The sequence below is a fragment of the Peromyscus maniculatus genome, chromosome 5 (genome assembly GCF_049852395.1).
Source record: "Peromyscus maniculatus bairdii isolate BWxNUB_F1_BW_parent chromosome 5, HU_Pman_BW_mat_3.1, whole genome shotgun sequence".
Classification (NCBI taxonomy): domain Eukaryota; kingdom Metazoa; phylum Chordata; class Mammalia; order Rodentia; family Cricetidae; genus Peromyscus; species Peromyscus maniculatus.
Window position 1 is genome coordinate 43,554,266 of NC_134856.1, and position 14,376 is coordinate 43,568,641.

The 14,376-nt window shown below is 45.9% G+C and overlaps 1 protein-coding gene across 3 annotated transcripts in view; it reads left to right on the top strand.

Annotated features, from left to right (window-relative positions):
- The window catches only part of Hydin (HYDIN axonemal central pair apparatus protein), a 358,418-nt gene that overhangs the window by 213,932 nt on the left and 130,110 nt on the right, over positions 1–14,376 (top strand). Inside the window, exons 24-29 of one of the 3 annotated variants that reach the window (XM_076571514.1) lie at positions 6,176–6,313; positions 7,083–7,161; positions 10,341–10,451; positions 10,679–10,888; positions 12,086–12,223; positions 14,029–14,115. In XM_076571514.1, the coding sequence (XP_076427629.1) occupies positions 6,176–6,313; positions 7,083–7,161; positions 10,341–10,451; positions 10,679–10,888; positions 12,086–12,223; positions 14,029–14,070 (718 nt within the window). In that variant the 3' untranslated portion in view covers positions 14,071–14,115. Of the gene's footprint in view, positions 1–6,175; positions 6,314–7,082; positions 7,162–10,340; positions 10,452–10,678; positions 10,889–12,085; positions 12,299–14,028; positions 14,116–14,376 lie in introns of those variants that run through there. The other 2 variants (XM_042277692.2, XM_015992939.3) reach the window with 2 other exon arrangements.

Sequence of the window (14,376 nt, forward strand, 5' to 3'; positions counted from 1 at the left end):
AGAGGAAGGAAGAGAGGGAGAACTGTTCAAAATGAGAAGCAGAAACAAGAGGAAGAAGAGATTTTTTTTAACCCTAAGATATAGTAAATATATATTAATCATGGCACTTAGATAGTCAACTAGCTGTTCACATCACATTTTCTAATGCATTATCATTGCCCAGAGAAGTCAGTACCAGAATTAGGGTCTGAAGGAAATAGTCTCTCCCTGATGATGGAACAGGGCAACATTTTCTTGCGAAGATCTGTGCTTATAGGAATTGGAGATATCACTGGGGTCATTTTTACATCATCCAACGCAATGCTTAGAGAAGACAAGATAGTACATGTACATGTGTGGCATCCATGTGTGGTCATCTGTATGTATGCGCATGGGGGAGCCAGAGGCCAACTTCAGCTGTCACTCCCCGCCTTACTTTCTAAGGCGGGTTCTCTCCAGAAACCCAGAGCTTGTCATCTCAGCTGGCCTGGTTGGCAGGCTCCGGAACGCCGTCTGTCTCCTTGCAGCCCTCCAGCACAAGGGTTACAAGAGTGTACCGTCACGACCAGCTTGTATGTGAGTGTTGGGGGGTCAGAACTCAGGTCCTTGGACTTGCCCAGAAACATTTTACCCACTGAACTATCTCCCCAGGCCCCAAACAAGATCTCTGTAACCCTTCTGAATGCAGGAAATTAACAAATCATTTCCCCTCTCGCATATATGTGAATGTGGTATGTGTGAGTGTGCCCGTCAGCATGTAGGTGCATGTGCATTCACAGGCATGTGAAGACCCAAAGTGGACATCAGGAATCTTCCCTAATCCCTCTCCACTTCATGTATTCAGGAAGGGTCTCTCAACTGAACCTGTAGTTCACTGGTTCAGCTAGCCTAAGTAGCCAGCTTGCTCCAGGGGCCCCCTGGTTCTGCCTTCTGAGCACTGGCATTACAGCCAGGCCTCCACACCCAGCCATCACTCACATGGGGTCTGGGGAACGTGAATTCTGGTCCTCACGCTTGTACAGCAAGAACTCTTAACTGCTGAGCCATCTCCTTAGCCTCATAGGACTTTTGAATAGGATTTCTTATTCAGTAAATGTTGACTGGGCATCATCTTGAAACTTGATACAGCATCACATCCTAGGGACAGTGGTGGTGGAGACAGGCCTGGCTGCTGAGTGGATTATAATGTACTGTCTATGGAAGCATGAATATGACCCCATAACTTGGCCTCAGGGTCAGGGAATATGCCCCCAATGAAAACAGTGAAGCTAAGGCTTAAATGCTACAGAGATATGAACCGAATAAAGGTGTGGGGTGCAGAGGGAGCGCATGTTCCATAGGCCGACAATGAGAAAGGCCTTTCTTGGTGCTTAGAGAATTTCACTGAGAACTGGGCAGGTGAGGAGAGCGGAGAGTGGGCAGGCTCAGGGCAGTCGGGAAAGAGTAGGAAGTCTGGCCATGAAGAGCTTCGTCAGAGCACTGTGCACTCAGGTACAGCCACTCCGATGTCTACCTCTGACCCCCTGGCCTTGGGGTCCCTGGAAGCCAGGGCCTCTCCCCTCTGGAACTGTGCGACAGTGTGGTGGGTTCCTTCCGGGCAGAGGCTGGGATGGTGGTCCTGCCAGTAATGGATTGAGGGAAAAGCCTCAGGAGAAACTGTATGGGAGTGAGGGAAGCTAGGGAAAATGGAGGGGAGACGGGAGATGTGGCTTAAAAAGTACTCCAACCTCAGCCAATCACATGGGGAGCTCTGCAGAGTGGGTTGATCGCCAGAGTTTGTCCCACTCACAGATGAGAAGGCTGGGGTCTTAGAGTACCACACCCTTCGCCTACCTCAGAGCCCTTCCTACAGGAAGACGTAACTTCCTGAGAAATTCTTGGTGCTGTAAGGCCATTTCTATCTGATCAGAGCAAGGTGCTCCCAGCACCCACAGCCTCAGGCAGTGAGCACATCCTCCTAAGCAGGGGGATCTAGATATGGGCCATCCACATCTATATCATCAATTTGGAAAATAACATGTGCTGGTTCTCTTTGTCCAGCCAGAGGAAGCCCATCTGCAGGCCTTGACATAAGGCCAGAGGCTGTTCAGACCCTCAGTAAGGGGCGCTTCCAGAACCCAAATGTAATGAATAAACAAACCAGCAGTCACTGTGTGCATTGCAAAGCTCCCTGTTCCAACCACATTTTCTGCCCTCCGCCTGGATCTCACTGCCCAGACCTGAGTGTATGTCTGACCTTCGCCTCCCATCTACACATAGCCGAGATCTCCACCATGCACCTGAAGCATGAGCTTGTTCTTAGGCTTTTGTTTTGTCGTGGTGCAGCTTGCTGGCGGCAGCGGCGGCGGCAGTGGGGAGGGTATTGAGCGTGGTGGACTTTTCTTACTGTGTAGCACAAAGGTTTATATTGATCCTTACCCACGAGCCTCCTGAGCCAGGCTCGGCGCTGCTCATCAGCCTGTGTTTGACACTCAGAGGACGCTGTCATGGCCCAAGGGAGTGTCTTCTTCTGGCGTCTCCAGCTTGTCTTCTAGAATTGGAGCAATATTGATTTTCCTTGATTGCTGCACACTCTCTTTTAAAAATAATGGAATCTAATCCTGTGAGAGCCAGCACGACAGGAAAGCAATTATCTATACCTGAAGGGGAAAGAATCTTGTTTTGGGGGAAAAGTTAGACCAATGTTGAGTTTGAATGAGGAGGGAGGCAGGTTTTAATAAGTTAAGGCCTCCATTCTGCTCAAGGTCTCGTTGCATTAAACTCTCTTGGTTGTTTCCAAGAGACCTCTCACTTCCCGGTCGAGGTGTTGTTTTTCCCCGGGTGTGCAGACACTCCACGGCTTTGTGTTTTTCCTTGACAGACATCCCCACATGCTCCCTTTTCAATCTGGAAGACATCCCGGGCAGGGGAGTGCCAATGTTGAACGAGAGAGTGCTATTCTATGCATGTTGACCCAGCGGAGGGTCCCCCCAGGCATCTCTGCTGACCTGGGGTGATTTAATAAGTGCTTAGGATGGTCCTCTGCTGGTTTTCACTGTCCCTCGCTGGCAAGGCTACAGTGTTAACCCCACATTAATTATCAGCTCTATCCTGAGCTATCACAGTGACTTCCCACCCATGGTGGCTGCTCATCACTGGAAGCACCTGGGACAACTGAAAACCAACCCCTGGGCCTTACCCTAGACCTGAATCTGCCCAAGGATGGGGCCAAGCATCTTTGTTGTTTTTTTTTTTTTTTTCTTTTTTTTTTTGAGACAGGGTTTCTCTGTGTAGCTTTGCGCCTTTCCTGGATCCCGCTCTGTAGACCAGGCTGGCCTCGAACTCACAAAGATCCGCCTGCCTCTGCCTCCCGAGTGCTGGGATTAAAGGCGTGTACCACCACCGCCCGGCAAGGGCCAAGCATCTTTATTGTATCAAGTTTCTCAGATTTTTTTTGTACCCACCCAACCAAGAGTCTCTGCCAAGAAATCAAAGTCAGCTAAAGATGTCTGATCTAGAACAAGGCCAATGAGAGCTCTGGAAAGCTAAGAGCATCATAGCTGGGGGTGTAAGTGCAGCACACCGCTCTCCTGTTCTCATTTAACCACCTACCCTGCCCACCAATTGAATGTCCATTGAGCTCAGTCTCTGTGTGATAGAGTTTGTGCTGCAGGGCTGAGAAGACCCTGCCCTCCAAATGCCCATGGCTCTGTAATGAGCCCAGTTACAGATGGTGCCAGCCCCGGGTTTCCACAAGGGAAGGTAAACTGATCTTGCTTCCTACAAACAGTAGGCAATGCTCTGCTCGGAGCCTTCGCTAGGCAAATAAATAACAATTTTTTATTCTCCTGTTGATTTTTGAAATGAATTAAAACTAGGATTCTATTCGTAGTAATCATATAAAGCATTCCCTTAATATAAGCCTACTAGTGTATATGTAGTATGCTGCCACCAGGTAAACATTGAATGGCTTAAACTAATCTGAATACCAAGTGTAACTGTTTGGCAGTTTCCTTTAGTGTTAAATATGCAGAGACCATGTAATCCAGCAGTTTCCTACAAAGGAACGCATCCAAAAAGAATGAGTTAGTCAGTTTCCCATTACTATGACAAGCACCTGAGCCAATCATCTTATAAAAGAAAGGGTTTGTTTTGGCTCACAGTTTTAGAGGTACCAGTCTATAGTTAGTTTGTCTTGTTTCTTTTGGGCCTGTGACAAAGCAATGCGTCATGGTGGGGATATAAGGCAGACTAAAACCATTCACCTCATCATGAGCCATGGGGCAAAGAGAGGAAGAAGAGAGCAGCCTTCTACTACCCCCTTTAATGGTACATCCTCAGTGACCCAAAGGCCCTCCCAGGGCTTACCTCCCAAAACTTCCACCACCTATGAGTAGCACCGAGCTGCAGACCAAGCTTTAACACATGAACCTTTGGGGGAGCATACCAGATCCAAATCAAAGCAGAGAATAAACATGTGTCCACAGAAAGACTCACACACAAATGCTCATAGCAACTTTATTAGCAGCACCAAAAGCTAGAAACAGCTTGGGTGTCCATCAACAAGAAGATAGATAAGTAACCATACTATGGAGTACTACTCCATTTTTAAAAACATACTGTTCCACATAACAACACTAATCTCAGAACATTTTTTGTTGAACCAAAGAAGTCAGGCAGAAGTAAGTATAGATGCCAGACTCCATGTCTATGAAACTGTGGGCATAACTTATCTACCGTGCCATAAAGCTCAAATCTACAAGGATGCTATGTAACTTCTGAGGAGATGATAAACTATCTACACATGTGGCGGTAGGTTCTTGGGTTTGTGTATTTGTAAAATTTTGTCAAACAATATGCTGATGAGTTTGTTTTGTAAGTAAACTGCACCTCAATAAAGTTGCTTTAGTAGGTAATACTGGAGAGGCAGAAATCAAAGGTCATAATGGGGTACCTGCAATTTAGGAAACCACACTCCAGGCCACAGTGGAAAGTGAGCTGTGATGAGCTGGGGAGACTTTCCTTCTGCAAAGGTGTAGCTGGAAGTTTTCCTGTGTCCTGGTTGGCTGACAGTCAGATCAAATCTCTCCCATTAGCATCCCCCAAGTAAACACACAGAGGCTTATATTAACTATAACTGCTCAGCCATTAGCTCAGGCTTATTACTGACTAGCTGTTACACTTAACTTAACCCATAATTCTTATCTATGTTTAGCCTCGTGGCTTGGTACCTTTTCTCAGTTCTGCCTTGTCATCTTGCTTCCTCTGTGTCTGGCTGGTGACTCCTGACTCGGCCTTATTCTTCCCAGCATTCTCCTTGTCTGCTTATCCTGCCTACACTTCCTGCCTGGCTACTGACCAATCAGCATTTTATTTATCAACCAATCAGAGCAACACACATCACAGCATACAGAACAACATTCCACACAAAGGGAAAATAGGACATACCATCAGGACCTTCTGTTAAGCCTGAGTACAGATGGGGCTGGGAGGATCAAATAAGTGAACTGGATTGGAACTTATAGTAAGAGAGAGGGGAGGAAGAGGAACAGGACAGAACAAAGTCTAGTGTGCCTAGAGAAAAGAGGAATGGGAGTGAGCCTTGGCCTTGGTCACATACAAAGACCTTTCTAATCCAGTGAGTGAAACCTGAACACATGGGCTTCAATACCAGCAAGTGCAGCCGCCTAATTTTCCCCGGAGCCCCTTTACTCAGGACTTGAGTGGCAGCAATGCCCATCAATAGGGCCAGCACTGGGATGTGCTGAGCAAGGTGCTGCAGACTCAGCCTTGTAAGGGATGGGGTCATTTTTTTTTTCAGGATCCCAACAGGAAGTGCCTCACATGCATCACCCCAGTCCCAGCTCTGCTTTCTGGTTGTCTGGGAGCAGACCCTCATCATTCATGTCTAGGCCTGGCCACGCAGTTCAGGCAATGCACTGTATATGGCACCCTGTTAGGAACAAGTCCTGGGGGAGCTCGAGAAGGAAAACATGGGAGAGAGGAATCCCAGGAGTCTGTGTATGCTCAGAGGGGAAATCCTGGATCCAGGCTGAGATGGGTGGTCCCCAAAAATTTTAGGAGTGACTGTTGAGATTTGAAGACAAGTACAAGAGAGGACTCAAGGCTGTTCTTCTAGTTCTTTCCAGTATATAGGATGACAATGAGAGCCCAGGGTCAACAATTTGCAATTTCTGATGCCTCCTTGCCTTGGTAGGTTTGCACCCTGTATCAAGCCCTACAGTGCTATGATGTCCCAGATGGAGTCCATCCCAGCAACCTCAATTAGCGCCAGCTCGCCAGCAGCCCCGGTGATGGTAGAGTCCACTGAGGTGGACTTCAGTGATTCTATTAAGTAAGTAGGCAAAACCAGTGTGGGCTTGTCCTTAACATTCTTTCCTCTCACTGAATTTACATTCTCAACGCCCATCCCTTACTTGTCCACTCAGCCATACATTAGTCAGCAGTTACCTGAGTGGATTCTGTGTTAGGCCCACCATTGGCTCTCTGCTCTCAGGTGGGGTACAGAGTTCTTAACCCTGGGGAACTGAGTCCTTCCTTCCCATTGCCCCTCCACAGAGCAAAGCTCTGCAGACAAGATGGAACTCTGGGTAGAATGCAGAAAATAACATCATTATCTATCTATCCAACACTGTGTTCTCACAACAAAATTCTCTAAGTAATTGTGAAATTCAGCTAGGCATGTCATGCCAGTACTCGGGAGCCTGAGGCAGGGGGATTATGAGCTTGAGGCCAGCCTGGGCTACATAGTGACAGTCTCAAAAACAAAATAAAAACTTACGAATTTGAACACTGAGGACTTGTCCAAACTGTCTGAAGAATTGCCCATGCTTTCCAGGATGCCTTTTAAGTAGGACATGAACTTGATGCCCCAGGAAAGGGCGGCCTCTGGGAAACTGAGCAGTGTAAAGGCCCACTCGACACATTTGAAGGCAGAGGACAGCTGAGCACTGCTATCTGATCTCTTAGAGAAAGTGTCTCTTGAGTGGTACTCTGTATTGTTCTGGGCTATGGCAGAGAGGAAGAGGAGAGTGGGAGATACAGTCGGGCTGATGGTGATGGCTATCAAGTGAGTGATCCTCTCATTTCCTTAAACTCCCCAGGACTATCCTTATGGATGATGAAGCTGGACCTGAAGAAAGAGAAATCAAAAAGCCCACAGCATCCACCATGATCTCAGAAGTATGATTCCTTTGCTCCTGGGCAGGGTTAGCAAGCAAAGAGTCCTTCCCAAAGCAGAGAAGAGCGAGGATCAGAGTGCCAAGTGTAATGCTGGGTGTGGGGCTGGCATGAGGCCGAAGAGCTTTGTCCAGGTCCCCTCACCCCAGAGTGAGCACCTCAGTGAGAGCCCAGGGTACCTCAGGACACAATTTCTGGAAGTGAAAAATTGGGATCTCCAAGGCTGGTGGGTCACATGCTCTTCCCTCTCCCCGCCAAGAGGCTGCTAATGGAGACGTATTCCTCAGGAACAGTGTAGTATATGCAAAGGCAAGTCTGAGGCTGTGGGCCAGAGAAATGGCTCAGAGGGTAAAGTGCCCGCTGTGCAAGCATGAGTGCTGAGTTCAGGTCTCCAGCACCCATGGAAAAGCCGAGCTCTGTGTAGTCCCAGCACTGGTGGGATGGCTGTGGAGACAGGTAGAAGCCTGCAGTCTGGCTGAATTGGTGAATTCCAGATTCAGTAAGAGACTCTCTCAAAAAAAAAATAAGGTGGAGAGTGATCAAGATGTAAACATTGACCCCTAACCTCCACATACATATACACACATGTACACAGGCACCTGTACTCACATATGAGCAATAAACATAAACACATACATACACATACGTACACACTCCCATACACACATATGCCCATATCCCACACTCCCATATATAGAATATACACACTTAGATACTTCCTCTAGAATGATAGGCTAAGAAAACCATTGGAGACACAAAGTTCTCCACCAGAAAGATGTTTTCTTAATTACACCTTAGAAATAGTAAAAAAAAGAAAATTGAAAAAAATGCAAAATTACTGTATATCCATGCTAAGACACAGTCATGACAAAGAATACACATGAGCAAAGATGTTCATATGTACAGGCAGGGGTGCACATTGGTATAACCTCTATGACATGTAACTCGGAAGGTATATCAATATTTAAAATGCATACTTCTTCTCAATTATTCTCCAGACATGCCCCTGTGTTTATATGAAGATACAACTAGCCTTGTACTTCATAGCTTTGTTTAAAAGAACAAGAATGTTTTGGAAACAACAATTCTTCCAACAGGAGATTAACTGAATAAACTAAATTACATCTACACAAGGCAGAACCATGGAATGGAATTCTATTGTAAAAACCCAGTAGGTTCTCTGCTAGTTTGGTATAAACTCTGAAGTATCAAATAAAAAAGTAATAGGAGAAAATGGGCACATAGTGTGCTACCTTTTAAGCCAAGACAAAAGTATATAAAAGCAAAAACTAATAGTTACTTTTTAAAAGTTTTTATATATGTGTTTTTTGCCTACATGTGTGTATGTGCATTATGTGTATGCAGTGCCCACAGAGGCCAGTAGAGGGCATCAGACCCTCTGGAACTGAACAGATGGTTATGTGCTGTCAAGTGGGTGCTGGGAATAGAATCCAGATCCCTGCAAGAGCAGGCATTGATTTTACTCACTGAGCCATTTCTCCAGCTCCAACAACTAGCACATATTGAGCACTAAGTATGCTTTGCACAGTTGTAACCATTTTTTACATTGTCTCTGTTGGTGAGAACCATTGCCCTTTGCCTCTTTTTGTGAGGGGATGCATGTGTGAGGCAGTCTAGCTGGGAGACTTGGCAGTCTCTATGTTTCTTAAATGGTGACATAGATATATTTGCTTATGCATAGAATATCTAAGAATTACAAGTATCGTGAGTGCAGGGGTTTTCTTTTTCCTGTTCTGTTTACCATTTTATCCCCAGAACCTAGAACTACTGCATAGTATGTCGTCCATAAGTATTAGTCCAATAAAGACTGAAAAGGTGACTCGGCAGTTAAGAGCACTTAGTGCTCTTCCAGAGGACATTCCCGGCACCCACATCAGGAGGCTCACAACCACCTGTAGCTCCAGCTCCATAGCATCATCTCTGGCCTCCGTGGACACCTCCACTTGTACACTTACCCATTCTCAAATGCATGCATAAATACATATAAATGTTTTTAAATAAATTTTTAAAAATTAGTCAAAAGAAGAAAATAATCAGATAGACCCTATCAAAACCCAAACAGTGGTTACCTAAGAGACAACGGAAGAGTAAGGAATTTTGGTGGAAGTATTATTTTTTTTAGCTATATAACTTTTCAAATATTTTTTATTTGTATCATGAATATGTACCAACTACTTTTAATATTCTAAATGATGCTCTTGAAGACTATTCCATCATGTGAGATAGAGATAGATAGACATATATACACAGGACAGAGACTCATTCATACATGTGTACTATAACCTATTAATTGATTGTAATTTCCTTCCTTAAATCTTTCCCTACTTTTTAATTTCACATACTTGTCTTCTGAATGTTCATTCATTTCCATCCTCAGAGATGCTTGTCATCAAAAATTCATGCAGTACAGAAAAATCAAAGCAAAACTCCTTTGAATCCCTTCATTCAAAAGAAAAATACTACTGAGATGCTTAGCAGTCTCCCAGATACTGTTTTGCATATGCAAGCCTCAGAATGAGTTTACACCCACTCATGCCTTCAGAGTGTGACTCACATGAGCCCTCTGCGATTTTACTTGAATGAAACCACCTTTTCTCTCAAGAGCATGTTGTATGTATCATTCCTGGTCCACAAATACATATTGGGTCATCCTCCATGAATAGAGAGGTACCACGCACACTTTATTTAAAGCGAGCTATCTCTGGTGGGCAGACAGCTTGTTTTCAGAGCTCCCCTGTTAAAATAACTCTGTTGTACATATCCATATATGTACATTTTGGGCATTGTCCAATTATTGTCATAGGAAAAAAGGTCCAGTTTTTTAAAAAGATACTTTCAGTTGCATAAACTTGTGTTGGGGAGGATATATGCACATGAGTGCAGTGCCTGTGGTGGCCAGAAGAGAGAGCCAGATCTCTTGAACGGGAGTTATAGGTCCCTCTGAGCCACTCAACATGGGTGCTAGGATCAGAAACTGAGGTCCTCTGAAATAGCAGTACCTGCTGTTAGCCACTGAGCCAACACTCCACACACCCACCCCACGTGTCCTGTTCTTTCCACCATATTTTCTGTGTTTCCGCTTTCTCAAAGGGATGGATGGAGAAGTGTGCATTGATGAGTTGCACGTGCTTCCTAGCCTTTCCTCCCTCTTTCATTTCTAGGCAATAAAATACAGCTCAGCAGGAACAGAAAGAAGCCAGAGCCAGGTGGACTACCCAGAATCCCTGTGGATCTTTGAACAGGAGGAAATGCTTTCCATCGGAATAGAAGAAGTAAGTGATATCCCAAGGTCCTTAATTATCCAGCACTGATGCTTCCAAGCCCCTGCTCTGGATCAGAAACTAGCATCTAACCAGAGTGTTTCCACTGTTACCTTCATACATGCCCAAGAGTCAAATTAGAAGTCAGGAATAAGTCTGTCCACTGACAAAATTTAACTCCCCTGCTGCAGACCCATCACCATGACAGCTCTTCCCGTGTGGGATGACTTTCTCTGCAGGTGTTTGACATTCTGCCCCTCTACGGAGTTCTGCGGCCATATAGCAGCCATCAGATATCATTTACCTTCTATGGACACTGTGACATCATTGCGCGGGCCAAAGCTCTTTGTGAAGTGGAAGGAGGGCCCACCTATGAAATAATACTGAAGGGAGAGGCTTCCCTGGTCAGCTACTCCTTTGACACTAAGGACATTAACTATGGATTACAGGTACTGCAGACGTCAGGTGGGGTTTTTCTGGGTTTGCCTTAAACATGGATTGCAGTCCTTACCCTTGAATCTCTCTTGAACCATCACTCATCATTCATGTCCTTCATCCATGATCAGCTTCCCTACCCTGGTCCCCCCACCCCCATTTGCAATCCTTTTCTTTTGCTTTTCTTACTGTCTCAAGTTTAGCATCGGAAGATGCTCGTCTTTCAGTCCAGAGGCTGCCACGACCCTTCTCTTTCTCTTGTTAACACTATTTTCTCACACCCCTCCCTTTACAATCTCCAGGGCTTTTTTCGCTGCCCTCTCCCACACACCCCACATACTTGCAGCACCCAGTATTTCCAAGTTACCCACCTGAGTTCCACTCGGAATCACTCCAATCACACTGCGGGACTTCATCAAGCCATACTTAAATTTTTGTTTTGATGTTTTGGGTTTTGATTTTTAGAGACAGAGTCTCATGCAGCCAGGCTTACCTCAAACTCTCTGTGCAGCCAAGGGATGACTTCACACTCCTGATCCTCCCACCTCCCCCTCCCAAGTGCTAGGATTATGTGCACACAGGGGGACACCTGGCTGCCGTGCCTAAATATTACAGCAGTCTGCCCACACTATAGTACGTAAAGAACTCAGGGTCTGATTCAGTGGGCACAGCCTTTGGCCTGGGGTTTCACTTTTCAAAAGCAATCTCCCTGCCATGTGATGTCAATGCCGCTCACCCCTACAGCATGCCCCCAAAAAGTTAATTAAAAAGAAAACAACACAAACAAAACCCACCTCATTCCTCCGTCTTTCCAACACCTCTTCCATTCATCCTAGTGGCATCGGGAGCTGAGGTGTGTCACGCAGTAGACCCTTTTGTCCAATCAGCCCCACCTGCAGAATGTTTGTTGAAATGAGCCATTGGTCTGGTTCAAGGCCTCTGGTACACCGTCATCACGGGACCCTCACTGAAATGCCTCTCAGACATCCTGCTGTTTCCCCAAGTTATGGAGATCCTGCAGTCATCATTCCACAGGAGCAGTCCCTCCATGCACTCCAGCAGGTCATGGATGGAGTAGATAATGGAGTGGGCCAGCCGACTGACCAGTATCTTAAGGAGTGTCTGTGGGGCACATTTGCTGATCCCCTTTGTCAGGGCGAGAGCACAGTCCCACAAACAGGTGACAGCCCTTCCTCCCACCCTCTCTCCAGCTGTTCGACCATGTCACGGAACGAGAAATCACACTGAAAAACATTGGGAAAGTTGGCTTTGAGTTCAAGGTTCTGAACAGCAACCGGTCTTCACCAAAGAACCTGCTCCCTGGAGTACCACTAATCCTGCCTCTGTCGGTGAGTCACACTGAGGGCTCACACCGAGCAGACGAGCCACACCCAGGCCGGGGAGCACTGCTGTCAGTACTACAGGTGTGACTTTTCTAGTTAAAACTGAGAACTGGGAGGCAGAGATGATGGTGTGCATGTGTAATCCCAGCATTCAAGAGGGCAAAGCAGGAGGACCAGGGGGTTGATGGAAGCCAGTCTTGGCTATTTAGCAAGTCTGAGGCCATCCTGGGTTCTATGAACCTCTGTCGGTAGATGGATTGATGGGTGGGTGGATAGAGTGATAGAAAGATAGAACACTCTTCAATAAATGAACATTGATCAAGTCCTATATTACCCATTTCCAGATACCACGGACACATGATGAATCAATTAGAGACAACCTAAGGATTTTCCCCATAATAGTAATTAATTTTAGTTAGACGTGGTGGTGCACCTTTCAAATCCCAGTACCCTGGAGGCAGAGGAAAGGAGGACCTTACATTTAAGGCCACCCTGTATGATGAGATACTCTTTCAATGGAGGGGGGGGCGCACTTCCCACCAGTACATCAAATTTCCCTATACCCTGGGGCTTCCCCCATACCAGCCATGCCAAAGCAACTTTTCCTCTGCATTTATGAAAACACCCACAGCCTGCAAAGGGTCTCTCTGGTTTCCAAAGTAAGAGGGGAAATGGCACCTGATGATATTAGAGTGATCTCGCAGTTTTTAAAAACTTTTGTTGACTTTTTCTCCTCTTGAAGATGACACATGATTGTTATAAAAAGTTAGAAAATATAAAAAGGGTAGAATTAATTTATAGTTATTCATCATCCTTTTTCAAGTTTTTTTTTTTTTTTTTTTTTTTTTTTTTTTTTTTTTGGTTTTTGGTTTTTTCAAGACAGGGTTTCTCTGTGTAGCTTTGCGCCTCTCCTGGGACTCACTTGGTAGTCCAGGCTGGCCTCGAACTCACAGAGATCCACCTGGCTCTGCCTCCCGAGTGCTGGGATTAAAGGCGTGCGCCACCACCGCCCGGCTCAAGTTTTATTTTTATGTATGTATGTGAGTTCCCAAGGAGGCCAGAGAGGGGCGTCAGATCCCTCAAACTGGAGTCACAGGTCGTTATGAGGCTCCTGGCTCAGGTCCTCTAGGAGCAGCAAGTGCTTTGGACCACTGTGCCGTCTCTCCAGCCCTGGTTCACAGTCTTACCATCCAGAGACAAGGAATGCTGTTCTCACTGACACCTCTCCAGCCCCGGTTCACAGTCTTACCATCCAGAGACAAGGAATGCTGTTCTCACTGACACCTCTCCAGCCCCGGTTCACAGTCTTACCATCCAGAAACGAGGAATGTTGTTCTCGCTGACACATCATCCATACTCAAGCTCCCTGTCGTCCTTGACCTGCGCGCCCGTCCGTGCATTAACTCTACCCAATTGTCATGGCTGGGGCTTTCAAACACCAGTTAGTCTCTGCTAAGCCCACTCCCTTTGCCCCCCCCCCCCCCCCCGCTTTTGCCTTAACTGGCCTTTTGAATTTGCATCTATGTTTCATTTTTCTCACTTCCTAAGCTGACTTTTGTTTCTTAAAGATCAGTGGGAGCGTAAGGTTGTTTATTCCCTGAGTATACCTGTTAGCCTCACCTCATGAGTTTTCAGAAGATAACAAATTGAATTTAAATGAAGAAATCAGGCTGGAGAGATGGATCAGTGGTGAAGAGCACTTGTTGCTCTTGCAGAAGACTGGGGTTCGAGTCCCCGTACCCACATGGCAGTTCTTATCTGTCCATAAGTCCAGTTCCAGGGAGTCCGATGCCCTCTTTTGGCCTCCACAGGCACCAGCCATGCATATGATTCATAGCTGTACATGTGAGTAAAACACTCATCCACATAAAATAAAAGGTAAATGAATCTTTTTAAAATCTGGACATATTATTCATGTGTATAGCTACTATCACAATTTTCATTCTTTTCTAAGTCATCTAAATTATATATTTCTTTTTATATCCAAGTTAATACACTCTTAGAATTTTTATACATTTATTCATGGGGGACGCAGTGCACGTGTGGAGGTCGGAGGATAAGTTTTACAGTCAGTGTCTTCGTCCACCACATGGATCCAGGAGATCAAACTCAGGTCATCAGGCTTGGCAAGCACCACTGCCTGGTGAGTCAGAGAGGAT